General features: G+C 48.5%; 4 protein-coding genes across 4 annotated transcripts; 2 read left to right on the forward strand and 2 right to left on the reverse strand.

The window, feature by feature from the left end:
• Positions 1-3845: 3845 nt before the first annotated feature.
• Positions 3846-4742, reverse strand: B0H65DRAFT_419409 (HAD-like domain-containing protein; the record flags this gene model as incomplete). The annotated part of the gene is made up of 1 exon (XM_062824206.1): positions 3846-4742. One exon carries the CDS (start codon positions 4740-4742, stop codon positions 3846-3848), a length of 897 nt encoding a protein of 298 aa, XP_062684100.1.
• A 1484-nt stretch (positions 4743-6226) lies between these two features.
• B0H65DRAFT_518401 (uncharacterized protein) lies at positions 6227-8658 on the forward strand (the record flags this gene model as incomplete). Its single annotated transcript, XM_062828697.1, has 3 exons — positions 6227-7362; positions 7489-8414; positions 8539-8658. Exons 1-3 carry the CDS (start codon positions 6402-6404, stop codon positions 8656-8658), a joined length of 2007 nt encoding a protein of 668 aa, XP_062684101.1. The 5' UTR covers positions 6227-6401.
• A 1784-nt stretch (positions 8659-10442) lies between these two features.
• B0H65DRAFT_439790 (uncharacterized protein) lies at positions 10443-10775 on the forward strand (the record flags this gene model as incomplete). Its single annotated transcript, XM_062825444.1, has 1 exon — positions 10443-10775. One exon carries the CDS (start codon positions 10443-10445, stop codon positions 10773-10775), a length of 333 nt encoding a protein of 110 aa, XP_062684102.1.
• Positions 10776-11003: 228 nt separating this feature from the next.
• On the reverse strand, positions 11004-13336 carry B0H65DRAFT_537063 (uncharacterized protein; the record flags this gene model as incomplete). The annotated part of the gene is made up of 5 exons (XM_062829066.1): positions 11004-11308; positions 11471-11551; positions 12316-12412; positions 12684-12773; positions 13130-13336. 5 exons carry the CDS (start codon positions 13334-13336, stop codon positions 11139-11141), a joined length of 645 nt encoding a protein of 214 aa, XP_062684103.1. The 3' UTR covers positions 11004-11138.
• Positions 13337-13761: the final 425 nt, after the last annotated feature.

Below are 13761 nucleotides of genomic sequence, written 5' to 3' on the forward strand. Positions count from 1 at the left end.
TAGAATATATTAAGGGAGCGGCGCGTAGCAGTAAGAGTAGTTTAACGGTTATAGTAAAGAAAAAGATTATAATAGCGAACGCAAAGGAGAATTATAATTAGAAGGTTAAAGTAGTTCTTACTAATAAAATAGGCGTTTAGTAATTTACTTTTATAGTTTCTAACTATAATTATACCTTTAATTCTTCGACCGCTGCCTATTTACTTGCCTAATGCCGTTTCTAGCGTATAAATAAAATTATTTCTAATATTATCAAGCTAATTAAATAACTAAAAACGTTTAATTTAAATATTATTTCCGCTATTAAATTAAAATTCCCTAATATTAAAATTATATGTAAAAATATATAAAACGTATTAATTAATAAAAAAGTAAAAGTAGTTAGTATCTTTATTCTAATATAATAATTCTTTAATATTTTAATTACAATACTTAGTGTAGTTAGCGAAATCTTTTGTAAGGGTAGTAGTAATTAAAGACTTATAGAGAAAATTTTCTAAATTTATTTATAATATGTTGATTAATTAAAGAAGAATTTAAAAATATAGAATTTAAATTGTACTTACAAAGTTAATAAATATAATATACCTTTCTTATAGATATATAGTATTATTACGTTATATATTACTTTTAATATAAAGTATTACCTTCTATTTAATAAAAAGGAAGTATACTTTATATAAATTTTAGAATAATTAAGTAAATTATTAACCGATTATAATATTCCTATACTAAAAGTTATCGTTATAAATTATAATAAAGTATATAAAAAGGCTTGCCGCGCTATCTTTGCTACTACCTAATACTAGATCTATTTTTAGTATATAATAAAAAACGTTATTTTTAACGTTAAAAAGAAATAGGAGGGTACATTCGAAGGTATAGCACTAAGGAATCAAAATAGTAATAGTAGCTATCTACGTAACGAATTTCGGATAAATATTAATCCGGCCAATTAAAATTATATCTCCCGTTAAGTTACTTCCAAACTTCTTAACGACGAAGACTGCGCTCAGTATTTAAAAAATTCCGCCAAGAATACTTATCTCTAGTAGTTAATTAGGCGGGCACCAAAAGGCTCAAACCGTACGTAAATTGATAACGTTAATAGTATACTAATAGTTTGGACCTTTATAATATAGGCGAATTCTAAGTAAAATCTTTAAATATAATAGAGGGTATTATTAGTAAAATTCCTTAAGTAGTAGGGTAAGAATCCCGCCTCCTCTTCTCTCCCCTCCTCTCCCCTCCTCTCCCCTCCTCTTATTATTAATATTATTAATTAAATATTTTATAAAAATAATTAATTGCCTCCATAATGTCACGGTGGTAGCAGACCACTACACTAACCAGCCCGTGTCCCCGCAAAAGGGTACAAGTAACCGAAGCTGGCAATTCGGTCGCTCAAGTGGTCTTATATAGTTGTAATGACAGATGCATCCCACAAATGCCATCACATTCCCCCCCTTACATTGAGAGGTTCGTCCCGAACCTCGACCCCCCTTCCGGATCGCCACGCCAGCGGTCTTCCTAGGAAGCCGATCGAATCAAGTTGGGAACTCTCAATTAAGGCGGCACCGTCAGTGTGCACTTCGCTTACTACGACAGGCATCCATACTGATCTACGGTGTTCCATCCTTAGGGGAACCTATATAAGGGTGCCCGAAAAACCCGAAAGTTTTTCCAACTACGAGGTTCGAACTCGTAGCCTTTTAGCTTCGGTTAAATGTCACGGTGGTGGCAGACCACTACACTAACCAGCCCGTGTCCCCGCAAAAGGGTACAAGTAACCAAAGCTGGCAATTCGGTCGCTCAAGTGGTCTTATATAGTTGTAATGATAGATGCATCCCACAAATGCTATCACACGTAAGATTTACTTCCCCTTATATAATGAATTTGCTTATTTTATTATAAAATTGTACTACAATTATAGTATCCGTATAACCTCCTATATAGAAAGCTAATATAGAATATTAAAAGTATTGCTTAAGAACCGCTATATTAATTTCGATGAGTTATTAACTATTATTGAAATAATATTTAATTGATTATAGGCTAGCTTTAAGGATAAATATATAATATAAATCTTTAAACGTATTATTTAATACCTTAGAGAATTAAATAATTTTAAATTTATTATTAGCTTCAATACGCTTAAATTACTAAATAAATAAGTTACTATAGTAATAGCGTTTAATTTAAAGGAGTAATATAAGAATATAAGCTTAGTAAGATTTATAGAGGAGGCTAAAAAGAAATATACTATATACTTTATATAATAATATAGTTTGCCCTACTGGTATAATTTAGTAGCTCTCGTTAAAGCGAGGGGATCTATATAGTAAGAAATAGTTAATTAACATTAGTAATTAAAATTAGACTAGCCGTTGATAATTAACTTCCTGGCACTTCGACGTAAGGTTAATCCCCGGCCAATTATTATTAACCGCTAGCGGGCTCCTAAAAATGGCCCCCAACTTCTCCCTAATACAGCCCATCAACTAGCAATTAGAGGGGGCGGTAGTATACAATATAATCCGTCTTATAATACTCCTCCCAAAGCCTTATAACCTCCGCTAAAGAAGAAGAAAATAACTACGGTAATATTAGTTAATTAGAGAGAGTAAGAGGCAAAGGTTGAAGTAGAATATGCGAAGTAAGAAACTGTACAGCTATAAATATAATTCTATAAGATATAAGAATTATAGTAATGCGAAGTATAATTAGAGGTACGACTACGGGAGTTCCAATAACTACGGCCACAAGGATACTAGGGATACTAATAATCGACGGCGTTTATAGTAATAGCTTCACATTAAAGGATAATACCCCCACCTTCTTTTCAACAATATCACTAGCAATATTAAGCGATGTCCCTTTCTTCACAGCAGCTATATTTGAACCCTTACTAACCGCCGCCGTCTAGCCAGTAGCAATCTTACTAGCTATACTAGTAATAATACCAATCCCAATCGAACTAGTACTATTAATACTAATAGATCTATATATACTAGTAATAATATAAACTCTACAATTTCACCACCTTCCTATATAAATTAGTATATTAAAATGCCTCGTTTATATAATTCCTGACAGCTTTTCATATAGATGTTATACACATATCACTTTAGTGAAGATTTGGCGGGCGGCAACATGGTTATGCCATTGGCCAGACGGGTTCCACACAGTCGGCTAAGAATCCAACACAGTCGATTTAGGCGGCAGGGACATTAGGCTCCGGCCAGGGGGGTCGGCAGGGGGGAGGGCTCCGGGGGACCGGTCCGAGAAAATCAATATTACTGCTGCTCCATGCTCATCACTGCCGCGCCGAGTACGCCGAATTAGGTTCCGTATCGGCGGGTTCGCTAGCAGGCTCGTGGCATCCATCGCAATTTCAATTTTTTTTTCTCGAAGGGACAAGGACACGGTAAAAGACCCTCACGAAACAGCCATCTTCAGCATAGCCGATTTCTGAATCAACGCATCAACCGAACCTTCCATGCCTTCTTCCCTCTTCGGTCCTGGCCCCGAGTTCTGTCCGCGACACTTCTCCGCCGGGTTCCGTTCCTTTGGGTGATTAAACGGCAGGGGGAAAGGGATATCACACGCATCCTAAACAGTCTATCCGAGATGCCATGAAAACTTTGACCCGACCGGCCGCCCCTGAATTTACTAAACCATCGCCGAGAGGGTAGCATCCCGATCCGGGTCCCGAATCCCGAGGGAAGGCAAGCGGAAGCGCCATTTCCTTCTCGAAGGCTGAGAGCGCAGATTGCCGACGACATGGTCTGATCAGGACGATGGTCTGGATCAGGACGACAGGCTGGCTCACAGGCTCACTCATTCAGCCTAGGACTCCGGCCACATCGCCAACATCGATGTCGACGTTGATGCCCAACCTTCTTGCCGCCTCCACCATGCCTCCTTCGCCTTCCTCAACCCAGAGATCCACCCACTCTTTGGCCTTCTTGAATTTGTCCTCATCAGCGTCAAATTCCAGCTCGCCCGGCCGCGCAACATAGATGGCCCGCAGCCCCTCCTTCTTAGCAGCCTCCAAGTCACCCAAGTGCGCCGCCACCATCGCTACCTCTCCCGGCTGCAGATCCAGGTCCCGCAGCGTGCCCTGGTACACCTTCGGGTTCGGCTTGTACGCCTGGTACATGTCGCACGAGAGCAAGCGTTGGAACCCCAGCGGCGAACTGCCATCAACGCCCTTCTGGCTGTTCAGATCCTTGAGGATAGCCTGATTGGCGTTGGACAAGGCGACCGTGTGGTATCGGGAGCCGAGAAGCTGCAGACCCCGGATGGTATCGGGCCAGGGCGGGAGGTCGTGCCACGTCAGGCTGAGCTTCTCGACCTCGGACGGGGTGAAGAGGCCGTCCAGCTGCCACTTGGTCAGCAGGTCGACGAGACTCTCGTGGTGGAAGGTGTCGATGTCCCTCCAAGGCGTCTCGTCGGGAACGAAGGAGCGGGTCCAGTCCGCGTAGGCCCGGCGCCATTCCTGGGCGAAACGGGCCCAGTCGTCTCGGGTGAGTGAGCGGGCGCGGGAGAGGACTTGCTCGGACGGTGGCGTCTCCGATGACGTGGAGTTGGAGGCAGAGGCGGAAGAAAGCTTGGACTGTGTGGCCGAAGCGAGGGCGGAGACTATCTTTTCCCGCCAAGCTACGCTGGTGCCGAAGACATCAAAGGTGAGTGCTTTGATCTCGGTTGCCCAGGGAGGGACTTGATGAGTAGCGGGCATGATTCGGGTATAGGGGTACGATGCAGGGAGAGAAAGGTGAGTCGAGGTAAGTAGGTAAGTGGCTTGTAGAGGTAAGTTGGGATACAATGATCACAAGGGTGCAAGATCCGAGTCTCAGACAAAGGTAAGGGAGGAATGATACCAAACAAACAAAGTGGTTTTTGCTGTTTGTTTGTTCGGTAGTCCAAGAGGGGGGTACCGGAGAATGATATCAAGGGTCCGAGGCAGCCGTTTATACGGCCATCGCTTACCCTATGCTTCCCCGCATCTGCACATCTTTCTTGTAAAGAGACAATTGCGCGATTGCAACTATCCAATTACGTCATTAGATGTCGTTGGTTGTAAAATCTCGAAGAGTTTCCGAAAAATATTCAGTCAGCTTATGGTCAGGTACAATATAGACTTGAACATCTATATGCAATTGAAAAGTCATCAGGGAAGTCTCTGAAACCTTCAAGTGACAATTGAAGCGTTTGTTGGTGCAAGTTGGTCGTTGTTGCCAGAAATGACGGAACAAAATAGCTAAGGTAGGCACGAGGTACCTTGGGGTAGCGTTCAATTCGGGCCCGAATAACGTCACCCGGCCGGTCCCCGAATTCATGGGGCCGAAGCGTTCCCGTGCTCAAGCACCTTGACAGTCGGCCAAGATAATCCCAGCATCACGGCAGAACACGGCAGGCACGGGTCGGATGCGATCGCGATGGCGTAGATGAGATGGTTCGTTCCCAACCACGTCTACCACGTTCCTTCCCCTTGAGTTAGTTTGGACGACAAACACCAATGACAAGGAGCAACAAGGAACACGGCGGTTTCGGGACCGGCGCCCTGTGCACACCTTTGTTCATCGGAGATCTATCGGGCTAACAGCAGGTTGAAACCCGACCGCCACATCTTGATCTTCACCCTTTGACAATGGCAAAGACTCTCCGAAGAATGCTTGTTGAAGCGAGCAAGAACCAGACGGACGGCAAATGGCGACTTTCTGGACAAATCAGCGACGTTCTCTTGATGCGCCTGTGCGATTATCAGCATCTCCACTACATCAACGGCTTCATTGTCACTTGTTTCTTTTCTTCGCCTTCTAGAACACCTTCCATATTAGGATTTACATCCGATTTACAACTCCACCAAAGAGACCGGTCGCGATCCAAATGATGAAATACTGCTTCGACTGGGCTGAGTCGGCTCCACCAAACCGGGGGAAACAGTGGGAAACAGTGGGAACGATCGTCGAAGTCCAGCCAACTTCTGATGTAAACGACCGTTGCGTGTGTAAGTGGTTGGACAAGGCTGAATCTTCAATATCTCTTGGCGTTAACGTCGGAGATATATCTCCTTACATGCGTGCTGGCAAAATCTCTTATCGACCTACGAAGCAGGATTACAGGTAAGACGCGGAGAAGTTAGTCCGGACAGTGACGGGTAGGTACAGTTCTTGGGATTTGGATATTTCTGATCTTCGACGTATTTGTATAGTAGTGTCCCAGCAGAAAGAGAGAGAGACGAGAATGTTGATCTTGACTTTTATCAAACCCTACACTTTGCCCAGAAAAGAAACCTTGATCTTACGCCAAGGTTAAGCTACGATCATCACGAACGAGAGAGAGATCCGGAACTTACACCCCAGAAAAGGAAACATCCAGAAAACAGATCAAATTCATGGGTAACACAACACGCCCTCCCAAGCGGAAGGACTCCAACCACTTCACCGGCCCCAAGCACTACAACGCCGCCTACTCTAGCGGCGCCTTCTCCTTCTTCAACCCAACTGCCCGCTACCACGTCCTCGCGCCCTCAAGCCACAACGAGGTCGAGCCCCAAGTCGATCCAACAACCGGAAAGAGGCAGAAATCCCAGCAGGCCTCCGACGAGCTCTCCCTAACCGGCAACGAAGCCGCCTCCATCCTCGGCCACCGCGCCACCAACGACACTACTCAAGAAGCCGTCGCCTCCCTCCCTCAGGACACCGACATCCCCACCCTATCCGCCGACCAGATCGGCCGCGCCCTCGAAGCCACCGATTCCCAGCTCAGCGCCCAAAGTTCGCTCCAGAATGCCGCCAACGCAGCGACCGTCTCGCCCGAGCGGCTGGCGGGCGCCCTTGACACCTCGCCTAGCCAGATCGGAAGGGTCGTCCAGCTGGGGATGGGGATGGGGGGTAGTGCCAATGGTAGCAAGACGTCGATCAACACCACGCAGCAAAAGCAGCGAGAACAGGAACAGAAGGATAGCGGGGTGTATTATATCTGGCGGAGCAGGGATAATAGGAAGGGAAGACATGCGGCGGTTGTTACGAAGCCGGGGATTTTGCAGCAGGGGAAAATGAAAAAGGGTAATAAAGGGGGGGGTGGGAATAAGGATAAGGATAAGGATGGTGGGAAGGATAACGATGATGGAGAGGAATGTGGTAGGACCAGTGGTGGTTGGAGACATAGGAGAAAGTTGCAGGATGAAGAGACGGGGGAGGGGATTGAGGAGGAGGATGCAAGAGAGGAGGCTAGGGGCGAAGGGCCCAGGGCGACGAATATGTCGAGGATGACGTGGCATGGTGTGTTGAAGATGGTGACGAGCTTTCCGTGGTGGGATATTAGTTATGATGTGGCTTTGACTTTTTTTATTGGTATGTTTGTTCCCTCCTGTTTTGGTTGATGGTTGACTACTGCCGCTTGAAGAGCCTTTACGGCTCGGGAATGGGAATGACTGGAGTTGAAAAACAAGAAGACTAGTTACTGACATAACCCAACAGCCGCCATAGCAAGACTCATCAACGGCTTCTTCGTATACCTCCCCCTCGCCGCGCCCAAATCCGAATTCAAAGGCGAAGAGACCGGCGCCGGCGCCGGCACCACCCGTCTCATCACCTGCACCCTCATCGTCATCTCCTCGGTCCTGATGATGCTCGAAGCCGTCAACGAAAACCGCGCCGACTGCTTCGGCTGGGCCCTCGAGGAAAGCCTCGCCGGCAACGCCGACGGTCCCCGCCTGCGCTCCCACGAGCACCAAGGAACACGCTGCACCCACCACCATCAGGTCCGCTACGTCCTCCTCCGGGGGTCTAACCCGAGGGACCAGCGCAAAGCCGTCGTGGTCCCCGTCTCTGTCTCGGTACCCGATGACCACAACCTTCATAACGAGAAGAAGGATGACCCGGATGCATCTCACAGCGACGGCGATGGCTCGGACTCGGATGACTCTGCCGACGGCAGCAAGAAACCCGATAACAATGGCCACAACAACCACCAACACCCCTCGCGCGCGTGGAAGTGGTGGCCGTCATCCGACGAGCTCAAGTCGCACTACTTGCACGAGATCGGTTTCCTGTCTTGTCTTTTGCAACTAATCGGAGCCATCATTTTCTGGACCGAGGGTTTTACTGGGTTACCCTTTGCCCAAAACAACTTGACCACGGGGGCGTTGGACGGGTCGTACTGGCTACCCCAGGTGGTCGGAGGATTCTTCTTCATCGTCTCGGCGGTCTTGACCATGGTGGAGGTGCAAGACAAGTGGTACATCCCGGCGCCGAATCTGCTGGGGTGGCATATCGGTGCTTGGAGCTTGGTGGGATCGTTGGGTTTGACGGTTACGGGGGCGCTGGGGTTTGCGCAAGATGCTGGGCCGCAGTATGGGTATGCGGTGGGGATGGCTACTTTTGTGGCTAGTTGGGCTTTTTTGGTGAGTTAAACTGCCCCGGTTCTGATGGAGTGTGTGGATTGGGGACACGAGATGAGGAGACACTCGCTTTTTGCCGGCGAGTCGTTGAAGGAAATGCGAATGCTAATTGTTGTTGATAATTTAGATCGCTTCAGTGATTCTGCTGTTCGAAGCTTTGAACAAGTATCCCCTTACCGTCGGTACTGCGCCTCCTTCACGCGAGCCTCATATCCGCCCGGATGCAAAGCAGCAGACTGGGGCTTAGGGGGATGGAGTGGGATAGACCACTTGGCTGTACAATGTTGGTCCAGGCTCTTGGGAGGTTTCGTTAGACGGAGTATTAGAGGTTTAGAGAAAAATTTTGAAATACATGATCTCGAAGTCGTCGTGGGCCATCGTGGGATTGATTCTGACAGAAGATTGTTCATCGCACATATGATACCATTTTTGAGACAGCGACGATGACATTACTAGAGACAGCGTCCTTAGAAAATTCCATCCTAGACGCTCAACGGCGAGCAGGAGTGGTTCATCAATTCGTGACTGTTCACAATGTGAAGGATGTGGTTGTTCTCTGAAGGACGAGTCTCCATGTAAACTAGAATAGTAGTTGATGTAGAGGACCACATTTAATTTTCATCTTGACAACACACGCCAATCTCCGCCAACTCTTTCCAGTGAAAGACGCACACATCAACAATACAAAAAGTGGCAATACAGGAGTCTAGATGGGATCACAAATCTCCCTCCGCCAGAAACAGATACTCTTGCTTACACATTGCAGAACAAAAGTCCGTTTGACACACTCACCGCCGTCTACCCAACCCAACGATACTCCCCTAAACAAAGGGCAATCCGCTCCATTATCCCAAGAGGGCAGAAATGATATTCAACAAGCTGCCCAGGGGGGGAAAACCCAACGGCTCTCCGATATCGCAGGTTCTCTAACCGCCACTGTCATGTACATGAAGCCGCCTTAAGGCCGTTTGATAGACCTTGAATCTCCCCTTCCAACTCAGGACGAAGAAAACGCGGGGAAGCTTGTCCTTGCTAAGTGTTTCGAATATTCATGATAGTATGCCTGTTGGGATCGCATTGAGGGTGAGAGTCGAGAGGTGATGGGTCACGTAGCGTTTCTTTAGTGTCTGACCTTGACGCGGGAGATATGCCGTTCAGATGTGAGATGTCGAATAGACTGGAATAAACTTTTCAAAATTCGTCACAGCACTTGTGACTATCAGAGTGACCCAATGAGTTGTCAATAAACTAAATAAATGTTCCAGATTTCGCAAAGTCTATTTGAACCTTGAAACTTTGAGGTCTGGAAACATGGAGCCTGAGACGTGTTTGTCGAGCACTTTATCTGAAACAAAGCAGTGTCTGATGAGTTAATTCAGCATCAAAACCAAGATAAACAATATCAATCAGATAAACAAACCGTTGCAGAAGTTGTTGTCCATGTGTTTCCATAGAAAACGTAGCCCCTCTGATATATTCTATCGCCCTCTTTCTTGCGACCTTCACAGTGAGGTTTGGAAGACGTTCATCATCTGGGGCATCACGTCCTTTGCGACTCCATTCATACGTCCATGGGCACAGTTCTCTTACCTCTCGCCTCACCTTCGCCAACGGTCTTGAGTAGTGCTCATGTCAGTATGCATACTCGCTCAAACGTCCCCAACCCGTTGACCTCAAAAGGGGCTCCGCGAGTCCGCGTACAGCCAGACATGGAGCGTTGTAGGGTAGCAACCCCCGGGAAATTTATGTTGCCCTCTGCACGACACCCCTGAAATGTTTTGCTCGGCTCTGCAGGTACAGCCCACAGGCGACAGGAGGACCCATCATAGAAGCTTCAACCTGCATTAGCAGTGCCGGACTAACGCATGCAATGCGCTGCAGTTGCAGTGATGCACGCTGACGCCGCGACTGATGGAGGATTTTTGGATGATCGCTGGAGTGACGGGGTTGATGATCATTCACCCATGATGTGATGGGGTTTTGGGGGTTTGTTGATTGAGAACATGGAGTCTTGTAACCTGTCAGAAATACATGTGCAACTTGACACCAACGGTTCGAGACTTCTCGGGAGCCGACAGACAGACAGCCCTGTGTCAACTTGTCAAGAGAACCAGCGAGGCGTGCCAGGGCCCAGGGGTCATGAAGAGTTCGAGAACGATTGGCCAATGCACTTTTCCTCACTCTTCAGATATTCAGATTGCTGAAAAGGAGCACAGAGTTCATCCCATCAGCCCAGCCCAGTCCAGGTTCGCCAGGCAGGCCAGGCAGGCCAGCCCAGAGTTCAGACGCAACACATCGCACCGTGGGAAATGCAAAGGGCTTCGAGGCGAACCGGGACGCATCCTGTTACACCGAGGAGGATGAGGAACCTTGGGAATGATTGTAAACCTCAAAAGGTAAGGTATGCGGCGTTCTCCTTGGGAACCTTCGTTAATCTCCCGCGGATGCCGCAACGGCACAGCCAAGTTTGTAGGGACATTCGCTAAAGGTGAGGTTGTTGGCTGTGTCGCACATGCAACCCAACACACGCAAAAGAAATAATATTTCCTTCGTTTTTTCTCCAACTGTGACGACCGTGATTTGCTGGTCCTTTCTCATTTTGGCCCGTGATGGTTCACGTTTGTTGCTTTTTTTGGTGGATGTTGGGCGCAGTTGGCCGCTGCAGTGACGCGGGGTTAGTTCTCTCTACAGGTGCTATCAAAACCAACCCATAGGCTGGACCTTGGTTCAGGAATGTTGGTGATAAGGTTGAAAGTTGACGATCAGATGTGATTGTCTGTCGAATCTATCTGTGAGGACGGGATCATCATATCGCAGACACGGCATGTTTCTGCGAGTGGGTGTAGGAATGTAACCCCAGACGGTTTTTGTGTAACGACAACCGACATCTTCAACATCTGTCAAAATAAATGTCTCAACTGCTCGGCGGTCGTCTTTCGGATGATAGGTAATTGTTTGGCGGATGTTCGCGCGGGCTGAGACTCGGACGCGGGCGTGGCGTACCGGTACTGTCCTTTTCCAGTGCCATTGGCCATTGCACAAATCTGCCCTCCGCGTACCTGCAAAGGTCAGCACAAAGTTGTCGTCGCCGCCGCCGTCATCGAGGGTTTCATCCGTGATGCTCTGCCGTGATGAGGAAGCTAGGGGCTCAAAGTGATGGTTCCCCACTGCTAGAACTTGTGATCGGCGGTCGCCCCATCACAGAAAAGAGATTTGGCTGGCGCAATGGCAGCATCTTATTGGTCAATCGACTTTTTGCGCAGCCGTCGCTAGCCCGGAACCAGAAGGGTTTAGTGCTCAGAGATCCTTTGGGAGCATCAGTAGAGCAGAGCCATTTCTGGATGGCGAGCTTCAGCCTGGGATAGCTTGGCGAGCCTCAGTTCCGGTGATGGTAGGCCAGGCCCTTCAGCCAATAAACTCGTCACACGAGCACTTGTGTCCTTTCACTGGTGCAGGGTGCGAGGTCGCATCTCCGATGTGATGGAGACGGCCGAGGCGTGGTGACGATGGGCAAGATGATGCGTCAATATGTGTCAATATCATCTCTTGAAGCGAGAACGGGACGGATTCCAGAAACACCGAGGTTATCCTGAAGGACACCTTGGACTTTCGATGAAACGACAACCCATCTTGGCGCCCCGCGTGATATTCCACGACGGCTTGTGATATTGTTTCCCGTGGGTTTACATCGAACACGCCATGTGTATCATCAGCACAGACGGGTTCGTCGTGATGTTACGGAGCCGCTTCCGTTCAGAGGGTTTTTAGGCTATCGGTTCCTGGCAAGGGCTGGGCTGCTTCCAGAGCTGGGCCTCCCGGCGTCCATTTCCCTGGCGTTTCCATGGCTTCCACTGGCCAGACGAGGCCGAAGCCAGGAACCAACGCCTTGGGAAGCTCCCTTTACTTCCAGCTGTCATGGTGGCCCCTGTCAGTGATTTAATGACCTCTTGCGCAAGCACTGTAGCATACTGTCTCACCTGTGCAGTATCAGGGGCAATGGACTGAAGATATTGAAGTGCCAAACAGAGTTGATGAAGAATCAGAAACCACGAGGAATTGAGACAGAAAGAATTCTTCCATCAAGGTTACAGACGTTGAGATTAGGTGTGCAACCGCCAAATTTAGCGAGCCGGCCTTTCTACTGTTTATATGAACCGCGATGGTCCGTGAGCTGCTGCCCAGGGAACGGGGGGAGGCGGAGAGGGAGAGGGGAACCCCAAAAATTGTGTGGTACACTGCACAGGGGCACCTCCTGCAACTTTTTTTTCTCACCTCGACGGGACCTTCACCTTCCCATCCACCTGTCATCGGATGTCGGTCGCGCTTGTGTCCTCGGTTGAGACCTCTTTCGGCGCACATGCCCTCATGGGAAGCCGTGATGATGGCCAATTTCTGGCCTTCTCGCGCGCCTGGCGCTTCCCTCCGCCAGCGAGATTGACCTCATTGAGGTGAAGTGCCTGGCTGGGGGGTCCGGTGGCCACGGGGCAACCACGATCTCTCTGGAGGTTAGCGCACCACAGAGTGCACCTCCTGGGTCTCCCCCCTCCTACACCACAAGAGAAATCATGGCACCCTTGATATGATCTTTCCTCGTACTGTCGGGTACTGTACAAGCAGTTCGGTACCTCACCCTCCCACTCTCCCACCTTGCCCTTCAAGCCTCTAGGCTCGATTAGGGTAGAAAGTACTTAACCAGCCCATCCAGTGCTTCCACTCACTCTGACCAGGGCCTTGCCTCCAAAGAGACGACGAGTGGAAAGTGGTTCTTGCTCGGTTTCTCCTGGGGACCTTGTCACAGTCTCGTTAAGTACCTTGTATCGATTCAGTTTTTGTTCTTTGCGACCGGGTGCGCATTGTTCTTTTCGCCCTTCGAGGTCGCAGCCGAGTTGTGCTCCTCTGGTTTCATTCTCCATCCCGTCGTCCATCTCGACCGGACTCTGGACTCTCACACGCCGACGTTGAAGTGGACTAGACGTTGCGCCTTGTCTGTGTTCCGACTACTGCCCGTTACATCCCGTCGTCCCTCCTTGTGTTCGGGTAGTGCTGTGTCGGTGCGCATCTGTCAAAGGCTTCACACATTGCGCTTTGCCTCACAGCCTAGAGGTAGTCTTGTCAGACCTTCGGTTCCCGTACATTCGCTTCTTAGGTTGCCTGGGCTGTGTCTTGGTCATCGACCTGTCTCGGTCTTGCTGCCGAATCGCCACTCCTTTACGCCATAGACGCTTGGCCTTGAAACGGTGCTGGATTTTCAATTTTTCATCAAGGACTACTTTGGAAAACACCAAGTCGGCTTCGCTCGCTTTCTCGTTGAAGAAAGTCCTGTTTTTGCTCCGATCTGCGTCCGGTATGT

The sequence above is a fragment of the Neurospora tetraspora genome, assembly GCF_033439725.1.
Source record: "Neurospora tetraspora strain CBS 560.94 chromosome Unknown B0H65scaffold_2, whole genome shotgun sequence".
Lineage (NCBI taxonomy): Eukaryota > Fungi > Ascomycota > Sordariomycetes > Sordariales > Sordariaceae > Neurospora > Neurospora tetraspora.